This window comes from Gigantopelta aegis, chromosome 2 (genome assembly GCF_016097555.1).
Source record: "Gigantopelta aegis isolate Gae_Host chromosome 2, Gae_host_genome, whole genome shotgun sequence".
NCBI classification, from domain to species: Eukaryota; Metazoa; Mollusca; class Gastropoda; order Neomphalida; family Peltospiridae; genus Gigantopelta; species Gigantopelta aegis.
Genome location: NC_054700.1, coordinates 22,527,519 through 22,540,560, shown reverse-complemented (window position 1 = coordinate 22,540,560; position 13,042 = coordinate 22,527,519). Strand labels below are relative to the sequence as shown.

Sequence of the window (13,042 nt, the reverse complement as noted above, 5' to 3'; positions counted from 1 at the left end):
AGAGGGCAGTAGAACACCCCACTAAAACAAAACACTGTGTCGTATACAGGGTGTGAAGTAAGCGGTATCGCATCGCAAAATGTGCAACAAATATTGTGGTTTGCTAGTGAAATGCATTTTTGTGCAGAAAAAAATTACGATGCAATTTTTAATTGTAATTAAAAATATATATTATTATGAAAATGTGCATGGCATTCAAGCATGGACCAAATTCAGTCACTGGGTCTGTAGTTTAGAATGCAATAAATTGTCAAAGTTTTCAAAGAGGCACACCAGGTCAGAGTTCCCATATCCCATAAATATTTGGCATACCAAGGAGTTTCTGAATGCCCGACTCAGGGCCCTCAGGGCGATAAAAATAATTTATTCGATTGACAATAAATAAAATTCATTAATACTCTTAGGCATTATCCACCTTTTTTTTTAATTATTCTTTTTTTAAAATAAATAAATGAAATAGTTTCATTGTTTTTCATCAGTAATATTCAATTTCAAAGAAATGTTCGTAAAAATAAAAGATTAAAATGTACCTACTTATAAATACCTTTTTTCTATGATTTTCAAAAACTAATTTGAAATAATTTATTTCTGTCTGTTCTCAGCTGTTCTGGTATCTGGTTACTGAAGTCACATGATTGTCACGGCGTCTGCTGCAGGGTTTCTAGATTATGGTAGCCCCACTCCCATGGCTAGTGATATTCAGTGTTGGGCTAGTAAATAACTATTATAACTATCCTGATGGCTAGTGAAAAAAATATCTTGTCAAATGCTGCATTTAAGTCTTATTTTGTAAATATAAATATCCTTCCCCTCTTCCCACCCCCAATATAATGATTTTTTAAGCTCTATCTCCCTCTTTAGGTGATATATCTGATTATTACTACACATATTAGTAAAATTGTATTTATTTAAAGTAGGGCTAGGGAATTTTTAATCATGGCTAGTATATTTTTAAAATCACTGATCCCATGGCAAGTGGATTTTTATAAAATTCTAGAAGCCCTACTGCTGATAATTTTAACTCTCTAAAGTTACAAATATCGCCAATTGTCGAAAACCGTATGAAATCGAAAACCATATTATTTTACTTCCGGGTATTTTGTAATGTCTGCACATGTTCGATCATTGATAGTATGATACAACAAGAACTTCTTGTTAAGGAAGTACACTTAAAACAAATTTCCTTAAAAATGCAGGAAAAAAGATAAGAATAAGTTTTATGCTCAATGAAGTGGTAACCAGTCAATTTGTACCATAGTCATTTCGTACCATAGTCATTTTGTACCCAATTTTACCATTTCGTACCCTGGTCATTTCATACCATAGTTATTTGGTCATTTCGTACCAGTCATTTTGTACCATGGTTATTTCGTTCCATGTCTGTTTGGTCGTTTCGTACCTCAATCATTTATTGTGCAGCTTAGTTGATTGATAGATAGTAAAATGTCGAATTACTGATTTAAAAAATAAACATTAGGTTAAAGTGCTGTGCCAGACCATACACTAAAATTTCAAATTCCACAATTAAATGCTTTCTTAATTCATTGCAATAATATTTTACACCGATATGTAAATCAATAATTACGAAAATGCCCCATAAAAGTATTAAAACATCACTCCCGTAGAACACTGCCGGAAACGACCGAGTAAAATTCTCGGTAAAAACATTTGCCTGTAACTAGCCGTGACGTCACGAAGGGAACGCGCTTCAGAGAAACCTACCACGAGATGACTTCCAGCGCAAGCGAAAGTGGGGCCGACAGCGACTGCCAAGCTTGATCATGCGATTCTTCTTTCGATAATGAATAGTGTAGTAATGACGACTGGACTAATATTTGTGCAACACAACAAATAATGCCTTATCAGTTTGAACCTGGAACATCTTCCGACGAACCACCGGCCCGACAGATGACGATGAAAATGGTCGTGGAGACAGCTTACCACTAATTTACAACTTTTATTCTTGTTTTATTCTTTAGCTTTTCGTGCGAATTATTTTGCTACCCTGTATGTTCTAATTCTTGTGATGTAGTAGAAAAGACGATAAATAACTCTTGAATTCTACGAGTCAAGTGGACCCGATATCGGTAATTTTAAGAAATAAACAAAAACGACTTTTAGTCCGTCCCATCCCTCTATGAAGATGTTTTTTTTGTGTGAATAATTTCAGTTGAGTTTGACATAAAAAAAAAAAAAAAAAAGTAAGTGTTTTGGAAATAACAAAACAATACTAATTTTTTTGTGTGCAGTTGTGAAAACAGTCTGCTCAGAAATAAATAATTTATAGCACATTCCATAGTATGAAAAAAGGTTTTCACTGTGGGAGGTATAGTAAAATTAATTTTGTGTATTTATAGTCCGTTTTACAGGGAACGCCTTTTTTCATACTATGGAATTTACAAGTCATTTATTTCTGAGCAAATTGTTTTCTAAGATGCATACAAAATTAGCTCTTTTTTTTCTTTTCTTTTTTCTTTTTACAAAAAACCATTTTGTAGAATGGGACGGACTAGGCTATAGATACTTACTTGTCTGTACTTTATTGTTTTAATGTTCTCGAACTGTAAAGAAAAATCTCACAAATGAACGAGATGCAAACGACAACAAATCGGATCTCGATGATTGCACGAACCGTGCATGAGAAAACAAACTGACCGAGTTGAAAGCATAACGCAATTTGGGACATTGACGATATGCACCCAAAGGTTGTTTCGGTGTGGATGGCGTCGGCTTGTTGTCATTTGTTTTGTGTCGCAGAAACATTGTTGGTACGGCATCTTTGTTTAAAAGCCATAACACATGATATTCCCATATCTCGCTTAAGCCGACAAACCAGTTCGGACGAATTGAAACTAAAGTGTCTGCTGTCGCAACGGTCTCCGGCATTTTCTTCTTGTCCAGTATTTCCACGTTGTTTTAATCAAATTCACACACAGCTTTCTCACAGCAACATTACTAGGAAATCCGTGAAGACTAAATTTATTGGCTTTTGTATTGCTACAGCCACCAACAACACGCCGTTTAACCATAATAAACACAAAAGAAGCAATGAACAATGGCGCTGACTATCGAAAGGAGTTCCCTTCGTGACGTCACGGATCAAATCTTACGGAAATTCCCGAAACGAATTCAGCTGGTTCTGTTTTTCAGGGGAATATTTTTAAATGGAAAATATACTGGTATATAATTTTTTTACATTTACATATCTTGATTGATATAGCTCAATACATCATACATCTGGCACAGCACTTTAATGCAGCTATACTGAAGAACCACCCTTAAGAAAGAAGAAAGAAAGAAAGAAAGAAAGAAAGAAAGAATAATAATATATGATATATTACTTTTATCTTCAAACGATACTGATGTGACTGTTGATTATAACGACTGTTTATCCAACAGCAATAAGGCAAGTATAGGCAGAGAAACATACAAACAAACAAGAAAATATGATATATTACTTTTATCTTCAAATGATACTGATGTGACTGTTGATTATAACGACTGTTTATCCAACAGCAATAAGGCAAGTATAGGCAGAGAATCTGTCGACAGTGGGCTAAGGATGTAAGCCTATATAAGATGGGGGGTGGGGGGGTGGGGGTGGGGGCAGTCTTGTATCATACGAAATGATCATCAGTGGCAATATACATATGTTCATTTAAACCATTGCTCACTTTACAAGATATGTTTACACGTCAACGTTTATTCAACAATAAAAATAAGAAGTGGTATACCATGACAAAAATAAGATACCGAGAAACCACTATGGTACGAAATGACCAAAGCACTATGGTACGAAACGACTATGGTACGAAATGACCATTATGGTATGAAATGGCTGGTACGAAATGACTAGTAACCAATGAAATGTATTATTACAATTAATTTGTACCCTGGAATCTTACTGAATGCAATGCAAATGCATCCCTAAACAGCAACAGGTGCACGACGGAATCCACACAACCAAACACGTCTGCTAGCACTGCCGAATGAGTAATGACTGGTCACTTCCGGGTAGCTACTTTCAGGTCACTTGACTGTCATGTTACTGTTTTTTCGCGGGAAAAGCCGATTTATGTTGTTGCCATTACGATGATAACGTCACAGTACAGTTTTCGATACTGCTTTTAAAATGACATTTTCTTACCACCTGGTGCAATTCTTGATGAAACAGGGATAACATGTACTTACCTTTTTATACATTTTATTTCTAAATTGAACAAGCTAAACATTAATGTCGTTAAATTGATAGCCTGACATGACTGAGCATACGCACCAGCCATTTCCTCTTAGTTGTACGGTTTTCGATTAAACAAGGATACTTGCCAAAAACATATGATAATGATGATGATCCTTATGTTTGAACACAAATATCTTTCTGGATATCTATTTATATATTTATTAAAACTCAGAATGCAGCATATATTTTTTAACTCTTTATATATGTAACTATAGCATTTGTATTAGGGGTTTCTGTTTGGGGGTAGGCTACCTACTACCTGTGCCTTCCATAATCATGCCAGGCCCTAGTTCACCAAGATAAACCTCGCGTGCAAGCACAAACAGTGAGGTTTATCTTGTCTAGGCATTCCGCCATTAGCAGCTTCTGGACAATAGTTCCGAGGGATTTTGCTCGGAACGAAATTGCGGTCAAAATAACGATTACCATCACATTTCCACACCCTAATCGTATATTGTGATCTATTTCGAGCTCACTGAGACCATGAAATACTTACTTTGAAACAATCTTCACTTTTAATTAAAGGGACACGCCCTAGTTACGGCTAGTTGTTAACCATTGTTTTTCGCTATTAAACCCATTTTTTTTAAAAATTAAATTGCACTTTATTTACATCTTATTATTTAGAATACACATTTCCATTCACCTGAAGTGCTTTTTGGTAATCCTGGTAATCCTGTTTGTAAAACCACGAAGTGCATTTTTTGTATTTCTTAAAATGCCGCTCGCACTCGAGAAAAAAACGTTAAGCAGGCGAGGTCCAATCTATTTTTAGAGGGAATCTTCCTGTGTAAACGTCACAGACGTTGGTATACCACGTGAGCGTTATCATTTTGGTTCAGTTTGTTTTCTCGTGCACGGTTCGCGCAATCAACATCCGATTTGTTGTCATTTGCTTGTTGTTCATTTGTGAGATATTTCTTCACAGTTCGTGAACATTTTCAGTAACAATAAAGTTCAGACAAGTAAGTGTCTCAATACAAAACATTACAAACCCTTAAAACCAATAATTTTGCTAAGTCTTATGATATCTGGAGAGGGGATACAACCAGGACAGAACAGTTGGAACATGTCTAGGAGAGGTGAAAGGAACGCACCCCAAGTCTGTGAAATTTGTCGTGATGTAGGCATTGTTGTGCTTCGAGCGACATCTACCGGTGACATCAGAATACTAACTTTCAAAATTATTTCAAGCAATTGGGACACGGGGATTCCCATGGTATTTATCGATATAAAACCTGCTTTTTCACTCCATTTGATAAAAACGTGATCTAAGTGTGTTACAGGTTTGTAGATTAACCAAATTATAATTTATTTTCACTGGATGGAACTAGGGTGTGCGGCTTTAAAGGAAAAAAGTCTGACTTTACTGAGTGGATTCTAGCAGCCACTTTCTAGGAGACAATTACGCTGGCAGACAATTTCAGCTGACACGCATGGCGACGTTCTAAACACTGGACTCGTACGACTTTCAAACACACCAATATGCTAATTATTAGTATTCGTTATAACTTGAGAATTTCAGAGTTTAAAAGAGTATCTTTATATAAAAAACCCACACAAAATCAAAATAATAACCAAGACTCATTTGTATGTCTTAAAAGGTCTTCGAAAGGCGTATGAGTCCGGTGTTTAGAACGTCGCCATGTGTGTCAGCTGAAATTGTCTGCCAGCGTAATTGTCTGCTAGAAAGTGGCTGCTAGAATCCGCTCGGTAAAGTCAGACTTTTTTCCTTTAATTAAAAGTGAAGACTGTTTCAAAGTAAGTATTTCTTGGTCTCAGTGAGCTCAAAATAGATCACAATATACGATTAGGGTGTGAAAATGTGATGGTAATCGTTATTTTGACCGCAATTTCCTTCCGAGCAAAATTCCTCGGAAACGTTGTCCAGAAGCTGCTAATGGCAGAATGCCTATTGTCCGAACCAAATTGTTAACAACTACAAAAAATTACTCTCCTACCTTTAATTGCTGTTAGATTTCCTCCAAAGTTTTTCTAGACACAAATTGCAAAAAAACCACTACAAATATACAGATTCCACACACGAGACTACAACGATGTCGCCGATATTGTCTTTGCTGAGATTGCATAGGGAAAAATACATGCAGTTTTCTGCCGTCTGCCATGTTGCTTGTTTATGGAATACTCTTTAAGAGGGGTGAAAGCCTCCAAAGTATGTGATACAATTACTATGAAATCGATGATCTCTAGTGGTATCATTAAAATAATAATAATAGTAATAATAATAAAAAATAATAATAATATGACATCATCACGTTTGCTGTTATATCATAACATGTTATGATGTTGTTAGATTAAGTCCTATCCTTTCACCCCTCTTGAAGAATATTCCATAAAAAGTCAAAATGGCAGCTGATACAAAATTACATGCTTTTTGCCCTATGCGCTCACAGCGAAGTCGATATAGGTGACATGGTTATCATCTGGTATATGGAATCTTAGCCCGAGTACTCTGACTGTAAGAGAGCTAGACGGACATTTGGACATAAACACGCTCTCATTACAGTCAGAGACCAACCTATGTCTTTTTTTGGCAATTCCTGACTACCAGACGGTAGGCAACGAGTCCCGCTCTAATACCACAACAATCCTATGTTTGACGTCAAATACCTTTACATCAATCATTTTCGAGTTAAGTGATACAAAAAAAATCCACATATTAATCACTAATACACTTACTACAGAAAGAAACCCGACAGCACCCACATTCAGCTACGCTTCGTGACACTCCGTCGCAACAATTGCAAAGCTCGGCGATCTATTTCGAGACGTAGACCACGTGATCGCGCACTGGGCGATTCCCGCCTTGTGCAGCAGTTACAGGGGCCGTCTCATATCAAGCGGTTATTATTTTCATAAACAAATCGTCAGTCAAAAAAGAACTTGTAAATCAGCGACAAATATCATTGTCGTACTGTTAACTGCCAATGCGTATCGATGGGTAATCTCATTAATTGTGGCTACATTCTACGCTGAAAAAAGTTCTAAACCTTTTTTTAAAACTCCCACACACCCTCTCGTTCTGAGTACAGTTTGTGGCCTTGATCAGAAATCGTGGTAGCGTACTTGAACATCAAACTGATATAAGCAGGTTAATTCCCGACATCGGACCTGGCAGTCATTTGTGGCCATACATGCATACGGCGAAACTCATCGCCATCGGTCCCTAGGCGTCAGCTTGTCTACTATGACGGAACTCCTGTCTACAACTGATCATTGAGTATTGTGTTACAGAATCGGTCTTTGTTCAGTTGTTGAAAACAATTGGGCTGTGTTCTACGTAGGTTAATTCATTGTCAATAATTATTAACTACCATACATATATGTGATTTACATTTGCTTGGATAAAACGATCGTTCATATGAAATTAGTTATTAAGCAAACAGAATACTTACAACCAACCCAAAACAAAATTTGAACTATTTTTATTACTTAATTTACTAGTATCCTACCGCCTTTTTCTTCTTTATTTTTCTTTTTGCTTTTTAATGAGATATTACACCAGTTTCACATTTGAGTCATTTCCGCATATTTCTTAGGGAGTGGGTTTCAGCTCAGTCGTTTGAGTGTTCGCGTCGCAGGATCGAACAACCTCGATGGATCCATTCAACCAATTGATTTCTTTGTCGTTCCAACTAATGCACCAGAACTGGTCAGTGGCCTGTGGGAAAGTACATATAAAAGATCCATTGCTAATGTAGCGGGTTTCTTCTCCAGTACTCATATCAGAGTTACCAAATGTTTGACATCCAATAGCTAGTGATTAATTAATCAATGTGCTCTAGTGGTGTCGTTGAACAAAACAAATTTCAATATTTTTTAGTTTGATCTGAATAGCAAAACAACTATAAGATAAGTTTTAAAGATCGAATGAGCTATGCACCGATTCAATTTTGATTTTGCAGTAACAAGCATTGCCATCCTTCCCCTTAACGCCTCGGAATACATCTTATGATACCCCATCCCCTCAAGAGCGTTACGTAATTGTTGAAAAAAACAAAAAACCCACACACACTCTACTACTGTACTAATGACTAATTCATAAAACATAAAATAATCAAATTAAATTACTACTTACTTTATCTTTCATAAGAGGAGGCAGTACGTAGCACATACTTTTGCCGTATCCTGTCGATAACACCCAAATGTATCCTTCAAATTCAAAATGGAATCAATAATGTGTAATTGTTTTGGTTTAATGACGTAATGAAATCCAAATTCATCCAAAACGGCATTAGCCAACTCTTCCATGTTGTAACTTCGCTTGATATGAGACGGCCCCTGTAACTGCTGCACAAGGCGGAATCGCCCAGTGCGCGATCACGTGGTCTACGTCTCGAAATAGATCGCCGAGCTTTGCAATTGTTGCGACGGAGTGTCACGAAGCGTAGCTGAATGTGGGTGCTGTCGGGTTTCTTTCTGTAGTAAGTGTATTAGTGATTAATATGTGGATTTTTTTTGTATCACTTAACTCGAAAATGATTGATGTAAAGGTATTTGACGTCAAACATAGGATTGTTGTGGTATTAGAGCGGGACTCGTTGCCTACCGTCTGGTAGTCAGGAATTGCCAAAAAAAGACATAGGTTGGTCTCTGACTGTAATGAGAGCGTGTTTATGTCCAAATGTCCGTCTAGCTCTCTTACAGTCAGAGTACTCGGGCTAATGGAATCTGTGTCATTGTAATAGTTTTTTCAAGATTTGTGTCTGGACAAATTTTGGAGGATATCTAACGGCTATTAAAGGTGGGAGAGTAAATTTTCGTAGTTGTTAACAATTTAGTTCAGACAATAGACAAGATAAACCTCGCTGTTTGTGCTTGCACGCGAGGTTTATCTTGGTGAACTAGCCAGGCCCAAACACTGAATTTGGATCTTTAAATTATTGTAAACCAACATTATATTAACGTTACCGTTCTTTCCGTCGCTTTTTAGGTTTTCTTTCACTTGATCTATGTCTGTGTTTCTTCTTGTCCTTGTTACCCATACTATTACTGTATTAGTAAATTATTTTTAACAAAATTACGAAAAAGTCGAAGAAAATACGATTTAAACATTCTTAATCTTTTAAAATAAAAAAGTAATCTAAGGGACATAACTCTATATACCTAAACGCGTTCTAGTAAACAATCTAGTCCGTCTCATCCAACTCCTTTTTGTTAATAATTTGATTTTGGTTTGACGTAAGAAGAAAAGTAAAAATTATTTGGAAATACCCCCCCCCCATAAAATAAAATAAAATAATAATAAAAATAAAAAAATATTAAAAAAAAATAACTTGTAGTAAATTCCACAGTATGAAAAAGGCGCTCCTCGTGGTAGCCTACGGACTATAAAAGTAAAAGCAGTGTGAGTGTGTTTTTTTCCTGTCATGGACATGCGTGCGCTACAACAGCTTGTTTTGAATGTGCACGTAAAACCCTATGACCTGGCCTGAGTGTGTTTGGAATAAAATGATAAATGCTGATTAGGCACGTATAAAACCACACATACAAGTATGGCGATAATTACTCAGCGCATATAACGATTTAAAAAATAAAACAAACTTAATTTTTTTTTAATAAAATATTTTAATCTAAGATTTAGAAGATCACATTTGTTTTCTGTTTATGAGACGTCATTTTTCGATTTCCATAAACTAGTTTATTAAATATAATCTGTACAATATAATCATGAGTATTGGATACCAACGTTCTTAAGGCGAGGCACACATTTTGCTTGTTTGTTATATACATATACATGTATGTCTACCTGTATAATAATTTTAATATGACCTGAATAGCTATTAGGCGTGAAAACATTTGTCACGACAGTAACCTTATTTATTTATTTATTTAAACATTGCTTTAAAAAAACAACCTTGTGAACCGTTTTGCCTGTGCCCGAATTTATATACTGGTATACAAAGTTAATGTTTGTTTTGTTTAACGACACCACTACAGCACATTAATTATTAATCATCGGCTATTGGATGTCAAATATATGGTCATTTTAACAGTTATAGAGAGAAAACCCGCTACATTTCCCCATTAGTAGCAAGGGATCTTTTTTTGTGCACCATCCAACAGACAAGATAGCACATATCACGGCCTTTGATATACCAGTCGTGGTGCACTGGCTCGAACGAGAAATAGCCCAATGGGCCAACCGACGGGGAACGATCCTAGTCCGATCGCGCATCAGGTGTGCGCTTTATCACTGGGCTACGTCCCGCCCCATACTGGTATACAATACATGTACTAAGTATATTTGTATTTAAAATGGCAAGGGTGAGATTTTGTTTATGTTGTATTAGATACGCGCGCCTCCACCATCCTCCCGAAATGCCCGACCTATTTAACTAATTAACGTATATACGGTAAATGGGAGTGGGTGAGTAGTGTGTAGGCCCTTAACATCTTGCTTGGCTGGGTGTTTTTGGTGTGGCTTTTCATGTTATATATATTATAATGTATGCTAGTGTAGCCTACCATAAAATTTTCAGAAACACTGCAGATGTCCTGTTAAAAGTCGTACCCCCTCCTTAGAAAAATAATTTAACCACCTACGTCGCCAAGGCAGTGTCTCAAAATTATTTATTAATCATCGGCTATTGGTTGTCAGACATATACAATGCATATGAAGGAAGATATGGCGATAATAGGTTACAGTAATACACATGAGTTTATTAAAGGGACATTCCTGAGTTTGCTGTAATGTTTAAGATGTTATCGACTAACAGAGCCTTTTTAACGACCGTAATTACATATCAAATATATTTTTCTGCATAAAATATTAGTGGTTGTATTTTAAACGTGTTTCTGATCTTTCTAGTATTTGTACTAGGTTAAATTTCATTTTCTTTTTTTTGCGGGGGTGGGGGAGAGAGAGAGAGAGAGAGAGAGAGAGAGAGAGAGAGAGAGAGAGGGGGGGGGGGCAAGATGTCACACACTATAGAATCAGAGTGAGATTGTTCAGTTTGTTTTCTTTAACGACTCCACGCAGCATATTTTGTTTTATTAGCAGCAAGGAAACTTTTCCACAGACATGACAGCACATACCACAACTTTGATACCAATCGTGAGACCCTGGTTGGAACGGGAAAACTCCCAATCAGGGTATAGGAACACCAGGGGGATTCGATCCTCCGACCCAAGCACCTCAGGAGTAGTGTCTCCGCGAGTACTCGGGTACTCGAGCACGGGCCGAGTCTAGCAAAACTCGAGTTCGTTCACAGGACTCGAGTACCTGTGTAAGAACCATCGATCTCATTTAATTCTATTTTCATTTTGCCATGTATCACGTGCCATGATAGGGCAATGAGACATGGAGGTAAAACAAATGTCGAATGTATGGAATTCAATACAATGGCATGATTTGACATTCATGTTCAGCGCTGGAATTAAGATGCATAAAACAAGTTTGTTTTGTTTAACGACACCACTAGAACACATTGATTTATTAATCATCGGCTATTGGATGTCAAACATTTGATAATTTTGACCTAGTCTTAGAAAGAAAACCCGCTACATTTTTTCCATTAGTAACAAGGGATCTTTTAAATGCACCTTCCTAAAGACAGAATAACACATACAACGGCCTTTGATATACCAGTCGTGATACAATGGCTGGAACGAGAAATAGCCCAACGGGCCCACCGACGGGGATCGATCCTTGACCGACCGCGCACCAAGCGAACGCTCTTCCACCGGGCTACGTCCTGCCCTTAAGAATCATAATGCCATTTGACTTTATTCCTTAGTCTCATTATCCGTCCAGTTTAACTAGTTTAACGTGCTCATGTACCACTGGGGTTTCGAACACGTCCATCCCGAGTCCGTCCTCCGATATCACGTGTAGGTAGGTAGGTAACTAGTTTAACGTGCTCATGTACCACTGGCGTTTCGAACACGCCCATCCCGAGTCCGTCCTCCGATATCACGTGTAGGTAGGTAGGTAACTAGTTTAACGTGCTCATGTACCACTGGGCTTTCGAACACGCCCATCCCGAGTCCGTCCTCCGATATCACGTGTAGGTAGGTAGGTAACTAGTTTAACGTGCTCATGTACCACTGGGCTTTCGAACACGCCCATCCCGAGTCCGTCCTCCGATATCACGTGTAGGTAGGTAGGTAACTAGTTTAACGTGCTCATGTACCACTGGGGTTTCGAACACGCCTATCCCGAGTCCGTCCTCCGATAAGATCGGGGGCCTGACTCGGGGCAGGAACGTCTCAGACGACGACGAAGAAAGGGAAAAGAATAGTTAATTAGTTTGATAATGTTGGGCATTATTCTCGTTCATGCCAATGCACCACGACTGGTATAACAAAGGCTATCCCGTCTATAGGACGATGCGAATAAAAAAAAAAAACCTAGCTAATAATCGAAAACTTGATGTAGTGGGTTTTCTCTCTAAGACTATATATGTCAAAATTATCAAATGGTTGACTTTCAGTAGCCAATGATTAATAAATCAATGTGCTTTAGTGGTGTCGTTAAACAAAAACAAACTTTAACTTTAGTTTAATAATGAAGCTAATGACATATCTAAACTGTTTGGAATGCCAAATAACAAATTGTATGTTATTTTTTAAACTGTTAAAGTATGTACATGCTACGATCCGGTAATAAAAGTGTATAGCAACCACTTTAAATCACCAAGAGGAAAAAAACAACCCCACACTTCATCGTAAATCGTATCCCTTCATCTACAGACCACTTGGTTAAACTGTGACAGGCAAGGCATTAAGATGGTATAGACAGATATATACAGCAAGCGTGGCGAACGAAAATCAGGTCTT

General features: G+C 37.3%; 1 protein-coding gene across 1 annotated transcript in view; it reads right to left on the bottom strand.

Annotated features, from left to right (window-relative positions):
• Positions 1-9,489, bottom strand: part of LOC121382738 (cactin-like) — a 33,809-nt gene extending 24,320 nt beyond the window's left edge. Inside the window, exon 1 of the mRNA XM_041512309.1 lies at positions 9,173-9,489. Within this exon, the coding sequence (XP_041368243.1) occupies positions 9,173-9,246 (74 nt within the window). The 5' untranslated portion in view covers positions 9,247-9,489. The remainder of the gene's footprint in view (positions 1-9,172) is intronic.
• Positions 9,490-13,042: the final 3,553 nt, after the last annotated feature.